At 37.5% G+C, this 20,480-nt stretch overlaps 1 protein-coding gene across 8 annotated transcripts in view; it reads left to right on the top strand.

Annotated features, from left to right (window-relative positions):
- The window catches only part of LOC108667472 (liprin-alpha-1), a 121,352-nt gene that overhangs the window by 97,972 nt on the left and 2,900 nt on the right, over nt 1-20,480 (top strand). The window contains exons 6-23 of one of the 8 annotated variants that reach the window (XM_047885681.1): nt 1,062-1,202; nt 2,682-2,828; nt 3,589-3,714; nt 7,361-7,511; nt 8,121-8,242; nt 8,433-8,545; nt 9,401-9,581; nt 10,544-10,746; nt 11,853-12,066; nt 13,676-13,762; nt 15,431-15,726; nt 16,382-16,450; nt 17,652-17,802; nt 18,267-18,427; nt 18,628-18,880; nt 19,120-19,343; nt 19,762-19,918; nt 20,333-20,449. In XM_047885681.1, the coding sequence (XP_047741637.1) occupies nt 1,062-1,202; nt 2,682-2,828; nt 3,589-3,714; nt 7,361-7,511; nt 8,121-8,242; nt 8,433-8,545; nt 9,401-9,581; nt 10,544-10,746; nt 11,853-12,066; nt 13,676-13,762; nt 15,431-15,726; nt 16,382-16,450; nt 17,652-17,802; nt 18,267-18,427; nt 18,628-18,880; nt 19,120-19,343; nt 19,762-19,918; nt 20,333-20,449 (2,913 nt within the window). Of the gene's footprint in view, nt 1-1,061; nt 1,203-2,681; nt 2,829-3,588; nt 3,715-7,354; nt 7,512-8,120; nt 8,243-8,432; nt 8,546-9,400; nt 9,582-10,543; nt 10,747-11,852; nt 12,067-13,675; nt 13,763-15,430; nt 15,727-16,381; nt 16,451-17,651; nt 17,803-18,266; nt 18,428-18,627; nt 18,881-19,119; nt 19,344-19,761; nt 19,919-20,332; nt 20,450-20,480 lie in introns of all 8 variants that reach the window. The other 7 variants (XM_047885682.1, XM_047885680.1, XM_047885679.1 and 4 more) reach the window with 7 other exon arrangements.

Genomic DNA, 20,480 nt, shown 5'->3' with positions numbered 1-20,480 from the left:
ACTTATGAAATTTAGACAATAAATTCACATTCATACTGCTTTGACACCATACACGCTTGTTCCTGATTCATTCATATCATTAACCTAGTCATGTCAAACGGAACGTCCACTGCACGACTTATATCCTGCTGTTTCAATGCAAGATCGTATTGCCGTTGAATGCCTCTTTTCTCTCTGTTGGCTTGTGTGCTCAATTTGAACTGGGAAACATTTTCTCGCTGTGCTCGACATCTTTCAGTAAAATAGCAGACGGAATCATTTTCTTACTCGCCATCTGGATTGCATCTTGTGTTTTTACGAACAGTTTTTTGGACAGCTGAAGACTTTACCCAGCGTTGGATTTTGAGAGTCACCGAGGCCGAACTTAGAGGGATGAAAATCTTAGACTGTGGGTGTTCAGTAGTTATAAGTCATGAAGCTTAAAATAGTGTGTATTTAAATTTTACAAAATATATGTACAATTATTCGCATAAAAAATGTCCTTAACAATTTTTCATAGGGAACGGCGTAATTAATTCATATTTTTTCCTTCATTCTTTTTCACAGTTAAAACGCAGTTCATAATGAAAATTTTTTCGCTCGTTTAATTCGGTTGATCAGAGAACTCACCTCTATTTTAAATAAATAATTTAATTTTATTAGTTTCGTTCGATTGCGTGTTGAATTGTGTTACCCTGTTACTAGCCGATGTACTTGCACTTATTATTTTCGTTCTTTCTTTGACCAATTTTCTACATCATTACGTGGCACTTAATGTTTTCGCTGTTAATTAACACGATTTGTCTCTGTCTTTAATTACTACTTTTTTCCGGGCCATTGCTGGAAACATATTTTTTGTGATTGTATTTGGCACTACCTGTCCCTGCGCTATTGCATAAAGCGAATTTCCCCTATCATCATGAAAACGTATTAACTACATTTTAATTATCCGGGAAATAAACCAGATGATATTAATGACAACTGTCGTAAATGAGGTATGATCTTCAGGAGAATCAAAGAGTTTATTTATTTAACATTATTAGTATTAGCTGAAAGTATTTAAAGTTTAATGCCATTGACAGACAGTGGAGCTATCGGCTGCGAGGGAGCGGGTGCGGGAGCTGCAGAGTCGCCTGCAGGAGATGGAGGAGACGCTGCAGGTCACACAGAAGGAACTCATCAAGGCGCAGGACATCAATGCCAGACTGCAGCGTGATCTTAAGGTAAACATTAACGTTATATTCACGTAATCTTGTGTTAAAAATTAACGTAACATTCACGTAATCTTAAGTTAAACATTCACGTAATCTTGAGTTAAACATTCACGTAACATTGACGTAATCTTGAGTTGAACATTAACGTAACATTCACGTAATCTAAAGGGGTATTTATGTGGTTTTCCTGATTCTTTGGTCTAATTTATGTCTCTTTCGTGTTGTATATGAATTTAATTTTATAATGTTAGTTTTTATCTATTTATAAATGCTATGTAACTTGATAAATAGTGTTTCTTCGTGTTCAACTATCACTAGAGGGTGATGTGAACGAAGCGTTGGTAATTATGGCTTTATAATAGTTTATATTTTATTATTAAACATTGCCTATGTAAAGTTGTGAAGAAGGCCCGAGCAATGTTGAGCAATTATAGGCAGGATGTGACTTGGCCGCAGAAGTTGGAGTAGAAAAACCTCGAGTTTGTTTATAGTTGAGAATGGCCGAGGGTATCGAAAGGGCTGAACCTTGCGGAGCTCGAAACTGTCGCGGCGTGCCTTGCTAGGCTTATATGTGTGCGACGTCTGCCTGTGTAAGGACCTTAAAGTTCGCGCCAAAAGCTTGTTATACTGTGGTGACCGTCACGCCAATACGGTCTGCAGCTATCTTCGCTACGGCCCCGGCCGTCTGCCGGTGGGGTCAGAAATAACGGTCGTGCGGAACTTCGAGACGTTCATACCAGCAAGACTCCGATATAATAACGTCAGAAATATACGAGCACCGGCTGTAAGTTCGCTTGTTTGTACGGTCAACATTCATTGCTACGGTTGTGACTTGCCGGAAGACAGCACGAGAGACAACAAAGCCTTCAACGAGTATAAAGACGGCAATCAGAACATTAAAGAGCGAGCACTAAGCAAGCAAGAATTATCATCGGTACGGTCACGGTCAATGTCAGTAGCGGTACGGTCACGGTCACCAACAGCAGAAGTACGGTAATGAGCTTGGTATAACATCATCGACGATGCAGACTACGCCACTATTCAGAAGTACGATCGTGATAAAACAACCTACGGCCAGACTGACCGTGAGACATTTATATCTGTGAGACACGACGGCTCTAAATAAAGAAAAGAACGACCACAGGCAGCGAGGATGCGCAGCTACGGCTGCGGTATGGCCGCTGGAAATACGGCCGCAAACGTGCGCGTGAAGTACGGTCGTTTACGACAGTCGAACGACTAAACGTTTCAAATTTCGATAGTCGTACTACTTTGTTTCAAATTTTAATTACAATTGATCATTAAAGTTAAGTTATGAGATGGACACAAACGAACGCTTTTTCTATTCTCTCCTTTCTCTGTGTATAGGGTAACTTTAATGGCTTTCAAGCTTAATGTCTAAACTCAAATAGTTTTAATGAGAGCCTTATTAAAGTTCAGTGATGATGTTGAAAAGGAAACGTTTGATAAAATTTCGTGTTTGAACAGGAGAACGTGGCACAGAAAGAAGACCAGGAGGAACGCATCGCGACGCTGGAGAAGCGCTACCTGAACGCACAGCGCGAGAGCACTTCACTGCACGACCTCAACGAGAAGCTCGAGGAGGAACTCAAGAGCAGGGAGGCGCAGCATAAGGTATGCTTCACTTAACTATTATTACTGTTATAATATATAGAAAATATTATATAGTAGATGATATGTATATCATCATATTACTACTATAGTAATGTAAGTGATTTGCGCATTTTAGAATCATTGTATATTTTTAAACAGAGGCCTAGTTTGAATTTAGCTTTTAGCTGTTACCCGCTTGAAATTGTAAATAGGTAGGTTATATAGCTTATGTTTTTTATTGTAATCTTGACTGTATTAATTACTGATTTATCTGTGTTCTAGAATTTTCGAACTGACGAAGGAGCTGGACTCCGAAACGTTTTCTTCCATTTTCTTTAATGATACTATGAAATTTTGTGGAGTTTTCTTTGCTTTTAAGTTTTTAGTGAATTTGCAATTCAAGCAAACGAGTGACATTATTAGTAATGTAAGTAACATTATACTTTATCATAACTCATTTTGCTACTCCCTTCAATTTTTTGCCTTCGAGTTCACATTGGAAAAACTTATCGTTATGGTCGTTGATTTATGTGAATGATTGTTTGGTATTCAATTTCGTAGTAACTCACGGGGTTAACAGAGAAAAACACTTCCATTGCATCCACGAGCAATAATTGTTAAACACAAATTTTATTCAATTTTTTATTGTTTTCTAATGAAAGCTTTAATTTTAGCTGCAAGAGGACAAGACCCGTACACCTCCATTGCATCTATGAACAATAATTCTTGAACAAATTTCATTTAATTTTGTAATGTTTTCTAACGAAAGCTTTAATTTTAGCTGCAAGAGGACAAAATCCGCGCCATTCAGGAGAAGCTGGAGCTGAGCGAGCAGAAGCTGGCGCAGTACGCCAAGCTGCCGGACGTGGAGCAGGAGCTCAAGCAGCGCATGGAGGCCTTGCACCAGGTGCGACTTGCTCTATTTTACGTCCTAAATATGATAGGCCTACTGATCTGATCATTTCAGTGCGATTTGCTCTGTATTACGTCTTGAATATTATAGGCCTATTGACCTCATCATTTCAGGTTGTTTATCATCAATACTGCCACAAAATTTATCTCTTCATTTTTGTTTATCATCAATACTGCCAACAATCTCTTGTTTAGGTCTATGATATTGTAAGACTATTGATCTCTTCATTTCAGTTTGTTTATCATCAATACTACCAACAAACTCTTCTTTTGGGTCTATGATATTATGGGCCTATTGAGCTCATCATTTCAGGTTGTTTATCATTAATAATGCCACAAAATTGATCTCTTCATTTCATTTGTATCATCAATACTGTCAACAAACTCTTCTTTATTTCTTTGAAATTATAAGCCTATTGATCTCATATTTTCAGTTTGTTTATCATCAATACTGCCGACAAACTCTTCTTTATTTCTTTGATATTGTGAGCCTATTGATGTCATCATTTCAGTTTGTTTATCATCAATACTGCCAACAAACTCTTCTTTAGGTCTCTCATATTGTATGCCTATTGATCTCTTCAGTTCAGTTTGTTTATCATCATGATGGCCAAAATGATTCGCTGCAGGTTTTGTCAATCATTAACGAAAAGTTGGAAGCGGTTCCATGTTTTATTTCGATCAAATCTGGATTTGCGTTGCGTTCATTGTCCTCCTTGCTGTGTTTCTTACTCGATGCGCTCAGTCTCGTTCTTTGATCCCCAAAAAGGTATAATCCTCTTATCAATTTAGTTTTAAATTTCCAAATCACTTCAAAGACCGTATTTTTAATGCAACTTCACATTAATCACTACAAAGTTGTGATTTTCAAAGCACTTTCTATCTGATGACCAAATATCAAGGCATTCAATTGTTGGATTTTTAAGTGCCCTCGACTATTTCTCGTACCTACTACAAATTCTTCCATTTTTGACAAGTGTCTTCTAGTGCTGCTATCAAATTAGCTACAATTTATTCACTTCTTCCATTTTTAGACGCATTATTGTCTTCAATTCGTTGAATTATGACAAACCCCAAGAACGAAGCAGGAATATGGTATTTCTCAATAAAGATTGTGTACATTTTCATTTCAGTCAACAAATTTAGCATATGGATCAGAATCTCCGATATACTCATATTGTTTATGCCTGAGGTTCTGACACGAGGAGTTTGTTATCGTATGAGGTCAAGTAACTCAACGATTGCATTTACATGTATACATGATGATATGCGCTTATTTGAATATTTAATCTGCTTACAGTGCTTACTTTGAAGAGATTGTAATCTCATAAAGTCGCGCCAATCAACGATTGCACTTACATCTGTTCACGACGATTGCATATTTGACTATATTTAATTAACCTGCTTGCATTTCTCGCTTCATAAGCTCTTACTTACTATTAACTTAACACAGACGCAGGATTATTATTTTTTGGTTCGTTTCAATCACGTTTATCGGCTACATTCATTGAGATGTGACGTTTGTTTACAAGGCTATGCTTGAAATATTATTTTTATATTATCAATATTTTATTGTATTACGAATCTTGGTCCTAGTAACGTGCGAGTAGAATGAATAAATTGTGTTGATAATACCAACTTAAGAATAAAGTATTCATTTGTAGCTTCAAATGCGTCACAGATTTTCAAACCCGCGTTAATTATCCTCATGATTGCTTACTTATTCGACGTGAGTTGTTTGTGTATACATGGTGGTCAACTGACTTCTAAACACCGGTGCACTCATGAATTTATTTAACTAAAATCAGCTATTAAGAGCTATTGTAAGTTTCTTGCGCCTTATGTGTGTGTAATATTTCTTATTTATATATATATCAGCTTTCTCATCTTTATTCCCTTATATTGGATTTGAAAAAAAAGTCTTCCAAGCTCGACTCGCATCTTGTTTCTGCTTTCTCATACAAATGACCCCTAACGTCTCGTTGAAAACGTGAAGCGTTTGAACGTTACTTTCATAACTTTAGTTACGTTTTTAATTTTGCTAATCTTGAATGTTAATTTTCCCGAAAAAACTTACATTCATATTGAAGTGTGCGTCGATCCCATGTAATTTTCTACAGCACCACGATTCACCTCGCTGTTGTTGAGCCACTTAGAAGTGTCAATGAATTCGTTGCCTTAGCTGGTACAAACCTATACGCATTTAAATGGCGTCCTCCGCAATTATTGTTCATGTCCCTAATACTGTGTTTTGTGTCTTCTCTCCCCCTTCTCACTCTCTCCCCTCACACGGACTCACAATCCTCTTGGATATTGTAAACTTCTTCGGCAAGTCGAGGTCTTCTACTGTACTAATCCCTTGGACTGTTATGTTAATTCGTTGTTATTATTATAAGACCCTCCGACCTTCACGTTGTTATCCACTAATCCGCCGTAAAAATTGTGTCGTTCAACCTAAAATCCTCCACAATTCTCCTTGAGTCGTACTTCGATTGGTTTTTATCTCCAATACTGACCCTAAAATTGTTTCTAACTGCCAAAAAAAACGGACTTTTTGCACATCTCGACGCTTTGCACAACTCACTCATTGACTCTGATAACTCGAGATAATCATTAATCAATACCGTTCGCTTCATGGAAGTAATATGGATTCCATGTTACTTATGTGTGCATGAACTGCATTATTTCCTCCATTATTCACCAGCTGTTTTGTCATCTGCAAATTTGTCATCTAATACCTGAATGCTCTGTACCTTTTCTAATGTGAATCTTCTCCGTTGTCTTCTACCTTTTTTAACTTTTAACGTCAACGAGAAATTGACTTTTCACTCGCCTCATTGGGGGGCGAATGTGACTGCATGTTGTAACGTTACGTTTCAACGCTTAATTACGACTTTCCCTAACGTATCATTTTTTTGCGCATTTCAATTTTTTTCATTTTAAGTTTCCCGTGAATCTTCCTGAAATTAAATAAAAGAGCTCTATCTACTATGATAATCTATCATCTACTTGACGTTATGATATACATTTTAATTAAATGATTTCTTATCATTCGTTCCACTTTTATTTCTCTTTCCTGTTTAATAAGAATCATAATATTTGTAAAAATTTGAAAATTACCATTCAGTCAATATCTTTTGACAAGTCGCTCTTTCTCGTATTCATATTCTACATTCTATTTGAATTGTACAACGTAAAAATATCCTGCTCCGTGCCTTGCATATTAAAAAATATCAAACTATCCATTCCTGTATTTCCTTCACACTAAAAATTTGGAAAGTAATGCATCGCAATTACCTTGTGACTGAAAAATATCAAAAATCCTGCCTCGCGGTTGCCTTGTATTATAAAAATATTGCTACTATCCCCCCGTGGTTTCCTAAAATCACGCATGTGACCCTGATCCCCTGATCCCTCGACCCTGCCCTTACCTGATCCCCTGGTCCCTCGACCCTGCCGTTACCTGATCCCCTGGTCCCTCGACCCTGCCCTTACCTGATCCCCTGTACCTGATCCCTCGACCCTGCCCTTACCTGATCTCCTGGTCCCTCGACCCTGCCGTTACCTGATTCCCTGGTCCCTCGACCCTGCCGTTACCTGATTCCCTGGTCCCTCGACCCTGCCGTTACCTGCAGGTGCAGGAGAAGCACGGCACCGCAGAGGACCGCATACACCGACTGGAGGGTCAGCTCGATGAGAAGAGCGGCGAGCTGCTCCGACTTAACCAAAGACTTAAAATGAATGAGGAGCACAACGCTCGTCTCTCTGCTACTGTCGATAAGCTTCTTCAGGGTACGACATTTATCATAATATTTTATATGCATTCCTTTTGAAATTAGCATGAAGAAAGCTCGTCTCTCTGCTACTGTTGATAAGCTGCTACAGGGTACGACATTTTTCTTAATATTTTATACGCATTCATTTTAATTCTTTAGGGTACGACATTTATCTTAATATTTTAAACGCATTCATTTTGAAATTAGCAAGGAGAACAAAGCTCTCTTCTCTGCCAATGGCCATAAAATTCTTCAGGGTACGCAATTTTTCTTAAATATTTATACGCATTTATTCTGAAATTAGCAAGAACAAAGCTCTCCTCTCTGCTACTGTCCATAAGCTTCTCCAGGGTACGACATTTTTTCTTAATATTTTATACGCATTCATTTTGAAATTAGCAAGAAGAACAAAGTTCGCCTCTCTGCATTCTCGCCTATTAATTTTTCGGCAAAGTAGGCAATATATCGTTAATAGTGTATTTCATTGTTTTAGTATTTTGTCTATCATTAGAATTAAATTATTTCTAGAAATTTCATTTCTAATTTATTTCTTTTTCTAATATTATCATTTTTTGCTGACTTATGCGTCCGGATATATTATTTAAGAGTAATTTTTGTGGTGCAGAATCAAAGGAACGACTTCAAGTGCACCTCGAGGAACGCATGCACAGTCTCGAAGAGAAGAATAATCTCACTGCCAAGCTCGACAAGACGCGCAAAGATCTCGAGGATGCAGCCATGGAAAAGGTAACGAGTAAAAACCTTTAAAAAATATTTTGTCCTTTTTGGTGTGGGTGAATGAGTAAATTAATCGACTCTTACATACTAACAGTTTTTGTAATTTATTATGGTGTGTTTTATCATCTCTTGAATTTAATGCTTGATAGTGGTTGACTAATGATATGTAATGAATGTAATTTGGGATTTATTTTTTCAGACTGAGATCCTGAAAGAATTGGCTCGGCGGCAGGTTGACGCTGAGCAGCTGAAGCAGCAAATGCTACAGCAAGAAATTGCTTTTAATATAAAGCAAACTGAAGCACTTACCAGGTCCGTTACACCTAAGTCGTTTTCTTTGTGATAAGCTTCTAAACTGAAGATGGAAGGAGCATATTGGAAGGCATCTGACACATCCAATACACAATATAATATATAATATCCAATAATAATATAATATCCAATATATAAATGACACATCCAATTTTCATGTTGGATGCGTCCGCATTTGTGAATGCGGCTGATGCATGACCTGACCTGTTTACAACATTAACATTGATTTTTTTTAATGATACGCAAGACTATCCTTTGTTTTAGTTTTAATGATGCACTAGAGAACCTTAGCAGAGGCTAAATGTTCATAATAATACCGTAATTAAAAGCATATACCGTCCGGTCAGGTCGCTATCCCCAAACAAGGGTGGTGTGCCAGGAGACTTCCTACGTTAACGTTTTAGCACATGTTTAGCCTAGATTAAATGTTGATAATAATGTCCATAATAATACCTTAACTAAAAGCATATACTGTAAGGTCAGCTCACTATCCCCAAACAAGAAGGTGTGCCAGTAGACTTCCTTTGTTAACGTTTTAACACATGTTTAGCCTAGATTAAATGTTGATAATAATACCTCAATTAAAGCACAATGTACGGTCAGGTCGCTATCCCCAAGCATGGGCGGAGCTGTGCCAGGGGACTTCGTGTGTAACATTTAGCACACGATTGTACCCCAGATTAAATGATCATGATAATATCTCAATTAAAAACATACCATACGGTCAGGTCACTATCCCCAAGCTTGGGCGGAGGTGTGCCAGAAGACTTCCTATGTTAACGTTTTAGCACATGTTTAGCCTAGATTAAATGTCCATGGCAATACCTCAACTAAAAGCATATACTGTACGGTCAGGTCGCTATCCCCAAGTATGGGTGGAGGTGTGCCAGGAGACTTCGTACGCAGCGGCTCCCACACGAGTTTCGACTCGCGGTCTCTGCCGCGACACGCGGGCGGCGTTCCGGGCTCCCAGTCTCAGCCCCCGCCCATCCCTAAGCGACCTCCTACCCTCACCATGCCCGATGAAAATGGACAAGTAAAAACACAGATTCTATTTTCTCCTTTCTTAGTACTTGGTATCTATTAGTAATATTTTAATGATTTGGTTTTGAGTAATAGTTATTACCTGCATCCATCTTGAGATCTGTAGCTGCATGGGCGTGTCATCTGCAAATTTGATATCAATTTATCAAATAAAAATTAAACTAAACTTAACGGCCGAATGAAGTCACGTTCTTTAAAATGTGAATGAAAAGATTAGAATGAAGTATAAAACCGTCATCTCTGACCTTGCATCTTACATGTGCCTTTTGTGATTGATTGATTCATCATGATTTTTAGGCACTACAAATGTAATGTATTTACATAAAATAAAGTAGTTCATCGACCTTTCACGAAAGGAATTGTTTTATGAAAGGTCGTATGGGAACGACAAATAGGATGCCTCGTCTATGTATCGGTTCTCAGTGCATCGTGATGGATCTGGGATATTTTTAATATGATAGTTGTGATAAAATAATGAAAATAATGCTGTCATTACGAGTTTTGTCTGTGTTCTAGATGTATTTTGCACCATGCTTTTAATACTAGAGTTATTCGCAAATATGTGGAACACCAGATGTGCTAGTATTTACGGTATAAATATTACTGAAACGTAAAAAAAGATATAAATAATATAGTATTCACTAAATACTAGGTATTATATAAAGTATTGACTAAATACTATGATATTTTATAAAATATCTACTCTATGCTCTGTTATTTTATAAAGTATTTACTAAATACCATGGTATCTTCTGAAGTTTCTACTAAATACAGTAGACTGTACTGAATATTGTGTCCCTAAAAACTTGTTTTATAAAATATCTACTAAATACCATGGTATTTTCTATAGTATCTACTAAATACAGTAGACCGTACTGACTACTGTGACCATGTAACTAGAGTACTTCTACTAAATGCAGTAGACTGTACTGAATACTGCATCCATGTACCTAGATTGGTGGGCGATGGGGTGAAGGAGTTGGCAGTGGAGGTCACCCAGCGTTCCCAGGAGATGGGGCGGAGTTGGTGGTGTCAGACAACGACGTTGACGACGCAGAGTCTCTCTTCTCCCTCATCTCTCCCTCACCTCACACCGACGCTCAGACACTTGCTATTATGCTGCAGGAGCAGCTTGATGCCATCAATAACGAGATCAGGTACATTTTTTGCGACAATTTTAGATTTATTGTATTTATTACGCCGTGGTAAATCAATAATGAGATCAGGTACATTTTTTGTGACAATTTTAGATTTATTGTATTTATTACGCCGTGGTAAATCAATAATGAGATCAGGTACATTTTTTGTGACAATTTTAGATTTATTGTATTTATTACGCCGTGGTAAATCAATAATGAGATCAGGTACATTTTTTGGGACAATTTTAGTTAGATTTCGATTGTATTTATTACGCCGTGGTAATTTTTGATCAGGTCAATCTTTTGGGACAATTTTGAATCTTTTGGTACAATTTTAGAATTTCGATTGTATTTATTACGTCGTGGTAACTTTTGATCAGGTCAATCTTTTTTGACAATTTTAGATTTCGATTGTTTTATTACGTCGTGGTATCTTTTGATCAGGTCAATCTTTTGACACAATTTTGAATTTCGATTGTATTTATTAGGTCGTGGTAATTTTGATGAGGTCAATCTTTTTTGACAAGTTTAGATTTCGATTCTATTTATTAGGTCGTGGTAATTTTGATGAGGTCCATCTTATGTGACAAATTTAGATTTCGATTATATTTATTACATCGTGGTAATTTTGAATATCAGTTTTATAGGTGAAGGGATAATCTTAATATTTGTGACGTAATATATTGTTAGGTCGTTATTCATTTCAACATAAATCACGACTTATATTATTTTCAGAATATATCCTAGAATAGTCGATAATCTAACATTGTATTTCAATCTGAAGAATATTCGAATTCAAATATAATTGGCGGGAATATTGAGATTGAAAATTTACTGTGATGTACATATTTACTGTGAAATAATATATGTACTTCACAATATTTACTGTGAAATATTTTCTGTACATACACTCGTGCTTGACCTCAATGCTCCCGCATTGTTGTTGAATCTGACAAAAATTTAAACAAAGAAAATTGTCTGCACTGTGTGATATTTTATTATCTACTGTGGGCTTGCAAACACCTGTAAATATTCTGGCAATGTTGTAATTCAATGCAAAGAATATTTCATGTCAATAATGAATAAATGAACTGTGAGAATTGATATTAATTTCGGACGTGCAGACTGATTCAAGAAGAGAAGCAAAGCACAGAAGCGCGAGCGGAACAACTGGAGAACCGCGTGGTGGGTGGAGTGGTTGACCACCACATGATGCGACCGCCTGCTCGCCCTCCACTCCCACTCGACCACTCACCCCCACTCTCGGGGCGCTCCACCCCCAATGCTCAACAGCCTCCTCTATCTCCTCAGCGGGACTACATGCACAAGTATCACACGGTCAGTCAAATTGCCTTTGTTAACTAATTATATTACTCGTTGCTATATAAAAAATCTATAATTATTTTTAGCGCATTTTCTCATTTATGGAAAAAATGCACTATTGTGCTCGCCATGTCCGTCCGTCTGTCTGTCCGTCCGTCCGTGACCTCAAGTTTTCGTCGACGAGAAAAGGCGCTCTCTGTCACTCACTGCAGTGAGTACTGAGTTATATTTTTTAAGTATGATGATGTTGGTACGGTGTATGTATGTTGGTACGTGGTTGCTACACGTACACATGCCACTAATTATATTTGCATTAAACTCTCTATATTAGGAAACTATAGTAATTGATAACGTATTATTGGGCAAGTTTTGTCAACGTGTTCATACTGCACGCTTCACATCAATAACATCAATTCTATAAAACGATCCGTGCATGCACCGCATTGATACATTTAATTTAGGTCGTGTATCTTGATAGTAATGTTGATTAATTAAAATACAGATTAATGCATCATTGCGTTAACCTCAGAATTTTAACTTATAATAGCGGTAATAATTAATAAATGTTTCTGTACATTCTGTAAGTGTACAAAATATGAGCTTCGTATTTGCTGGTTTATGTTGGCCGTCTAGCACTACAATAATTATTCTAATAAATTGAAATTCCATTGTTGATTTAATCGTATGTTCTTTGTTAGCTTCCTTTGAACTCAATGTAGAGAAAGCTGCATTGTAGATTCCAATTTTGAGATGAAAAAATCTGAATTGATCCGGGAATTTTGATATGTGTTATTGATTTTGTCCCTACGTAGCTTACTTCGTGTTCGGTTTTATTGTATTGGCGTATTGTTTTTAGCATATTTTCAACTAAAAGTATTGTATTTATACTCTAATTTTTTATATCGGACTGGAAAATTTTATTTTTAGTTTCATATTTTAAGTGGGGCTGTTTTTCCCAGTGTGCTTCTAATGAAGTCATATGTCACACATCTATCTCATTAGCTATATTTTCATAGTAAATTATTTACTCTTCTTTGGAAGTGATGGCTGGGAGGGAATAGTTTGCCCTGATTTCAGCTAGATTTTTTTTTTCAATTGTTTTAAGAAAACATTGATTTGGTGGTTGGTCAGATAACTTTCCCTTAAAGCATAAAATGATTTTCATGTGCTTGTGGATAGAATTTTTTCTGACTGGGCTCTAATGGTGGAGAAATTATGTTGGTAATAACAACAATCTTTATTTTAAATTTTCTTCGAACCAACGATAGTGTCGTGTTGTGTTCTCGATGGCTTTTCATTAACCTGAGCGAAATTGTTGTTTTGTGTTATCCGTTTTGTAATGAATGAAAGTACATGTAAGGCACCGTAGGCTGGTGGTAGGATGATGAATGAGAGTACATGTAACTTTAGGCTGGGGGTAGGGTCATGAATGAGCGTACTTGTAACTGTAGGCTGGGGGTAGGATGATGAATGAAAGTACATGTAACTTTAGGCTGGGGGTAGGGTCATGAATGAGCGTACTTGTAACTTTAGGCTGGGGTAGGATGATGAATGTAAGTACATGTAACTTTAGGCTGGGGGTAGGGTGACGTAGTGACGTTCGCTCTGTCGTTGTACACACTAGGCCCCGGCTGGCATGTCCCCCTCCCATATGTACCAGATGTTCTCGGACCGACCACCGACCGGGGGTGCCTCCCTCCCTGGCTCTCAGGTAACCTTCCATTTGATGCCACTCCCCTCCCATCCTTACCTCGTTACCAAGTACAGGGTTTACCAGGAGTTTAATGTTTGACATGTTAGCTCTCGCTGCACTTCACGAAAGATAGTTGTACTGTTACACGAGCTGTAGAAATTTCTTTCTATTTCGATTCATAAACGTACATTGTAGGGAACTAAAGGGATTTTTCTTCGATCTTCGTTGGGAACGTTTCGAAATACTCATCGAATATTTGGTATTTAGTTGAACTGATGTGAGCTCAAAGAAAAACTGTTCGTGTTACCATTGGAGCCCAATTTATTTAGATAATTGAGCCACAAACGTTTTCTACGTTGAGTGAAAGATCTTTTATGGGTATCTGAGTTATTCTTTTTATGATGTACGAAAAAGTACGAATGTAGACTCCGGGTTCTATGTTCGTCAGTCGAATTATTTTCTTGTGGCGATTGCTGTATTAAAAATCGCTCGCATATTCTATATCAGCTTTCATTTGTTGAGATAATTCAATATCAGAATAATTTTATAACTGATTATATTTGGCTAACCAGATAACTGATTAATTTATGATCATAGACATTGACGAAAGTGCTCGGAAAAAAAGACAGATCAAAAATTTAAAACAGACGTTCCTGTGAAGCATTTGGTCAGGAGGGCCAGGGGCTATAAATACATGAGTCTCATGAAGTGATCCTTACCTTGTTGGTGTTAGGCTGCCATGACTCACCGCTATTTTACGCATGCTCATCTCTCTTCTGCTTTTTTATCTTTATTGTCTTCGCTCACTCGTGCTGCGCTCGCTGCTTTGTTTTACGTGCTAGTTCCTTCTTAGATAATATTAGTCATTGCTTTATGTTTTCAAGCGTAGCAATTTCATATTTATTACACTTTCATATACTTAATATTAATATTGCGACAGCTAACGGCATTGAAAAATCGTAATGATAAATACACCTCCTTTTCTTATTCGATGTATTCTGATTGGTACCATAAAGGTATTTTCCAACGTTAACGTATTTGTTGTCCTTTGATTTCCGTATGTCAACCTAGCTGCTCACTGTAGCAACGGCTGAGCATCACCGTGTGCCAAAAGTTTGTCTTCCAGTACTGGGATAAACCGATTGATGTTTTCTGACGAGAACTGTACTTGGCGACTGATGAGGCGGGAGATATTCTTTGTACTGCAATAATGAAGCTATAACAACTGTGTTCTTGTATTTGAGAAAATGCTTTCTGTGATAATGTGTGATTTTTAATGTTGTTTTAGTCCTATAGTGAAGAGAAAAGACTGTTTAGACGAAGAAAATTTGTAAATCGAATATTTTGAATGTTTGCTACCAATTATGTAGGTCCGGACTTCTGATGATTTAACATCTGTGTTGAATTGAAACTTAGGTTATATTTTAATTTTCTGTTCTGCACCGCTCTAGTGTAGGCACGAAGATTTATTACATATGTTGCTCTTGTTTTACTCACCGCAATTTAGGATTAATTTTATTGCACTCTGTTATGAATGGGTTAAACCTTTTGATATTGTTGTTGTTTTCTTGTATCAATGTTAGCAAAATTAAGGTTGAAGCGCCGAGCTTGCATCTATGATCCACAATATGATGACACAACAGTTGGAGTGAGAGCCACTGACTGAACTTATCTTGATATGAGCAGGCCAACATCCCCGGGCTAAACAGAATGGATGGGAGGGATGACGGCAGCCAAATGTCGCTAGGAGGTCCCGGCATGCACCCCGAAGGGTCTCCTCCGACACCCCGGTCTCACCGTCTCGGACCTCCTGTCGGGGGAGTTATGGGCCCCATGCTCACTGGAGGAGGTCTCATGACCTCTTATCCACCTAACTTGGCTGTGTCGTCTGAAGACCTACGACGGTACACGCCTATGCCGGACCACTCGCCTGCCACTTCCACGATGCCAAGGCTTCAACAATACCAGCCTTATTCGCCTGGGTCAGAATTGTTTTCCCTTTGTGGTTTGTCTAGAAGCTTAGATTGCTGTGTCGCATTGAATGAATGGCTTTCATGCTCTTACAGGACTTTGTGCTTGATGATTTGGTATCGTTTTTACGTTTTTTCCTTCAATATATGGTTGGGTTTAAAGTAACGCTGAATTGTGGTACGATTTTAAATGTTTATCAAGTCGTAGTTTCATTTATGTATAAATTAATAACTGCCATCTATTTTCGGTTTAATGTGGTGATCTTAATACATTTCTTGAACAATTTCTAAGGAAAGCATTAATATAGGATATGATAACTTTGTAAATTAATTTAGAATTAATTGGCCTCACATTTCTCATCTTTCGCTCGTTATGGTCTTTTGCTATGCATGACTGTCTCTTCTCGTTTGTAGTTCAGATTGAACTTTAAATAGTAAGATTTGATGTTCTTTGTGTGTGTGTTTTAATAATGTAATCCATATTGTCATTGCTTCGTGCTTAATGTGGCTTTTAAACTCATTATTTCGCCAAGTTTCATGAATAACAAACTATCTTGGTTCATCTTTCGTGTATGTGCTAAGAATTTCCAGTTAGAACAAACCGCTTGAGAATTATTCCGATTCTTTGGAAGATTTAACTTGACGCAAACCCGCGTATCTTCTACAGAGGGCTAAACTCGAGCCAAGGTCCGAGCTTCTCTTCGGGCAACCTGGCTCTCTCCAACCCATTGTTCAGGTTATTATAGGAACGCTGAAGGCTTCAACAATAATCACAACTTAAACCTTCTTTAATTGCTGATGCACCTTAATTTGCCCTGACACTGAGAGTTGTTCTACTTTCTCACGCACTAGATTGCTCTGCTGCTTCCGCTTTAAAGTTTTAGATGTTCTAACGCTGTTGCATAAATTCTATCATGACTTGTTTCTTTATAAAAATTAATGATGGTTTCTCCTGCTGATGTCCTGGGCGCTTGTTTCACATGATATTTTCTATGAATATAGAGGTAAACAGACACATTAACATTTTTATTCCTAATAATGATGTTGACAAATTTCATTAATTGATCGGGATACATTTTTTGTTGATGGAAGTATTTCTTGCAAGTAACACTTGAAATTACCTGAGAAGCAATTTTTTCAGATGATTGGAAATTCTTTTGAGTTTGATTTTGTTGCTGGCATTGAGAATTATTTTTATTTCCCGTAGAGTGTCTATCGAATTGACGAGGTAAACAATTAAGAGTTTACCTTATTCTGCATTATTTTTTACAAGCATGCATTGAAGGTTTTTCAGACTTGCTTCAACAATTTTGTTACTGTGCTCTTAAGCGATATGTAAGTAATAAATTAAAATCATATTTAGGTTTTGATTTCCTCTTTTGTAAGAGCTGGGAGAGTAGACACGTTTGGCCATTTCTGATATGTGAAGAGTATTAACTGACGATTTGCCCCTGATACTAAACACAAAAATGTACGCAATACTGCTAGTTCCGAAGCGCTTTTTAGTAAGAACTACTAAAAAGCTGTAGATTGTTGTATTTAGGCTTTGTTCAGTGTGATTTAAAATATTCATTTTAGATTTGTAAATACTCATTTTCAGATGTGATTTAAAAAAAATTGTGCATGCCGAAATGCTTAAATTTTTGTCTCATGTTAGTTAGGACTTGATGATAAATTTGAATGGGAAAATTGAAAATTTTTTATTATATTTTATTAGTTATTTTAATTGTTTTCCCACTAGTTCAGTTTGATTATTTCAACCTATGCTTAAAACAGAAAGTTATTTTAACTTCTTACTTCTTCTTATTTTGCCACCAGAACGCAATCACTATCCCATTATGAGCTTTTATTTTCAAAATAAGATTTTTTGCCTTTTGAAACTTTCTGTTGATTATTTTTTTTCTATGCGTTTTGCTTGGTTGGTTGGTTGGGTGTAGAGGGTTGGGAGAGTCGACACACTCAACCCCCTCTCCCCTCTCGTCCCACCACAGCAGCCAGGAGTCTTTGCACAAGGGAGGCATGGCGTCACAACCTAAGAAGAAGGGCATCAAGTCTTCACTAGGTCGTTTCTTCAGTAAGAAGGATAAGGTGGGTTGCTTGCTGCACCTGCGATTATATTTGCAGATATACAGAGAACTAGTTTATTGGGCACTTATTCAGTCTATTGCTGCACCTGCGATAATATTTGGAGATATATAAAAAGAATAAGTTTATTGGACACTTTTTCACTCGAGGTTAAAATCTAGCCAGAGTTTAGTCAATGTATTTTATTGAACGTTCTCATCATTTAGTTGATTGAGCTCGAGGTATACTATTGCGTGTAAAATGATCGGCCAACTTCTCTTGAGTGCATTCATTTTCGGTCGTTGATTCTATCGGTCTTGTGGTATCGCAATTTAGGATTGATTTAATATGCCAAAGAGCCGTTAATTTTTACACGATAATTGAAGAATTGGTAGCTTGGTCGCCATAACTTTCTGTATTAGTATAGTTATATAGTGCTCAGCGTTCTCTGGAGGTTTCAGTAATGCTCAAAAGAGTTTATTGATCAGCAGCAGCAACAACAAGTGAAAGTCAAAGAGGCTATGCAGCACGGAGGCTTCCATCCCGGCGCGCTGTACAGCGATGGCGACATAGGGTCATCTGACTCGCTCTCCCTGGCAGGCCTCGGCGGGGCTCAGAAGAGCGACTATGACCGCAGGGGCAAAAAGAAGTATGTTGCAGTCTGTCGCCTGTGAAAGAACTTTCGTTTTAATATGTAAAACTACAGTTTGCTTAAACTATTATTTGAAAATAAAAAACTTTCCTGAAATATTTTTTTAAATATAGCTTCTGGCAGCTATCATCTGCCGGGTTTTTGCTCATGTTATTTTGAAATAATTCGATGACGATAATGTGTTATTTTTTCTGAAGCAGCATGCCTGGCTACCGTCACGAGCTGCTGGCGGAGGCTATGAAAGCTGGCACGCCCTTCGCGCTCTGGAACGGTCCCACGATCGTGGCGTGGCTGGAGCTGTGGGTGGGGATGCCTGCTTGGTACGTCGCCGCGTGTCGAGCTAACGTCAAGTCGGGCGCCATCATGTCAGCTCTCAGTGATGCCGAAATTCAGAGGGAAATAGGCATATCTAATCCCTTACATCGACTAAAATTAAGATTAGCTATTCAGGTGAGTTGACACAAGAATGGGAGGCTTAATTTTTGGCGATCTTCTTCTTATTGACGCGTTCTCTACGCTCAAACCAATTACTCTGTTATTGAAGTAACGTCTTTTGCAAAATTTCACTGCGTTATCTATCACATGCTTTTAGCTTGAGTGAAAATTTCTAAGAAATATTTAATTGATGCCTCATCATCGGCATTTATTTTTATTGGATTGAATTCTTTAGATCGAGTGGTTATTTCCAGGAAATGGTATCCCTGACGTCTCCGTCAGCACCTCAGACATCGCGAACAACTCTTGCATTCGGCGACATGAATCACGAGTGGGTTGGGAACGAGTGGTTGCCTGCGCTAGGGCTGCCCCAGTACCGTACTACCTTCATGGAGTGTCTGGTAGACGCTAGGATGCTCGACCATCTCACCAAGAAAGACTTACGCACGCAAGTCAAAATGATCGATGCATTCCATAGGTGAGACTAAATGTTATGTGTAGATAGACTTGGTTATTTTCCACGCCAAATTTAAGCGTTACCTCGTCTTCGTTCTTTAGTGACTTAATGTAATAAATTTGTTGGATGTTTAAAGTCTCATTTTTAGTTTGAATTATCGAGTAAATTGAAAGGGTATTTTTTCATATTAAAGCTTTTTTTTGTTCGGGTGTTATGTGAAATTTCGTTTTATTGTTTGTGAGTTGGGTAACGAGCAAATAGTTATCGTTATAATACATAATGTTTATCTTAAATGGTATATATGCTTAAATTTTACTAGGCATTTTTAATATATTTTCTGTGGAGATTAGTTGCTACTGTCTGCGACAAGGAATGAGTAAAAGAAAATATTTTTTAACGTTTTATTTATAAGATTTTATTTGTATTCTATATTTTGTAGAACATCGCTGCAATTCGGCATCACGGCTTTGAAGAAGCTCAACTACGACCGCGTGGCGCTGGAAGAGCGGCGACGAAATAGCGAAGAAGACAACACCGACGTCCTCGTGTGGACCAACGAAAGAGTCATGAAATGGGTTGCTTCTATTGGGCTTAAAGTGAGAACATATCGGTCACAATAGTCAATATGTTATTTATTTCTAAAGTGTGAAAGTACGGAAACTATCAGTGTGTAAAACAGCACTAAACTTCATCGAATATTTGAGTATTGAAAGTTTGACAAGTCGTCCAATTTTAAACGTTTCCTAAAATTAAGATCATTTAATTTAATGCTTATTTTTCAAATTTCTTAAATCAATGTTGATTCGGCGACAATTCGTCCAATTTTTGACGCTTCCTGAAATTAAGATCATTTAATTTAATGCATATTTTTAAAATATGTTAAATCAATGTTGATCTGTGTGTTTTCAGGTCACGAATTCGATTGCTTTTACTATACTGACTCTTTATTTTATATACCCTTAAACGGTAATCATTCATATCCAAATTTAAACCATATAAAACTTGTGCAGGATTATGCAAATAATTTGTTTGAATCTGGAGTGCATGGATCACTCATAGCGTTGGATGAGAGCTTCGATTCCAACGCACTCGCCCTTGCTCTGCAAATACCAACTCAAAATAATCAGGTAAGGCCATTGATAGGATGGTTTAAATTCA

The sequence above is a fragment of the Hyalella azteca genome, unplaced genomic scaffold (genome assembly GCF_000764305.2).
Source record: "Hyalella azteca isolate HAZT.00-mixed unplaced genomic scaffold, Hazt_2.0.2 contig2766, whole genome shotgun sequence".
Classification (NCBI taxonomy): domain Eukaryota; kingdom Metazoa; phylum Arthropoda; class Malacostraca; order Amphipoda; family Hyalellidae; genus Hyalella; species Hyalella azteca.
This window is presented reverse-complemented; position numbering and strand designations above follow the sequence as displayed.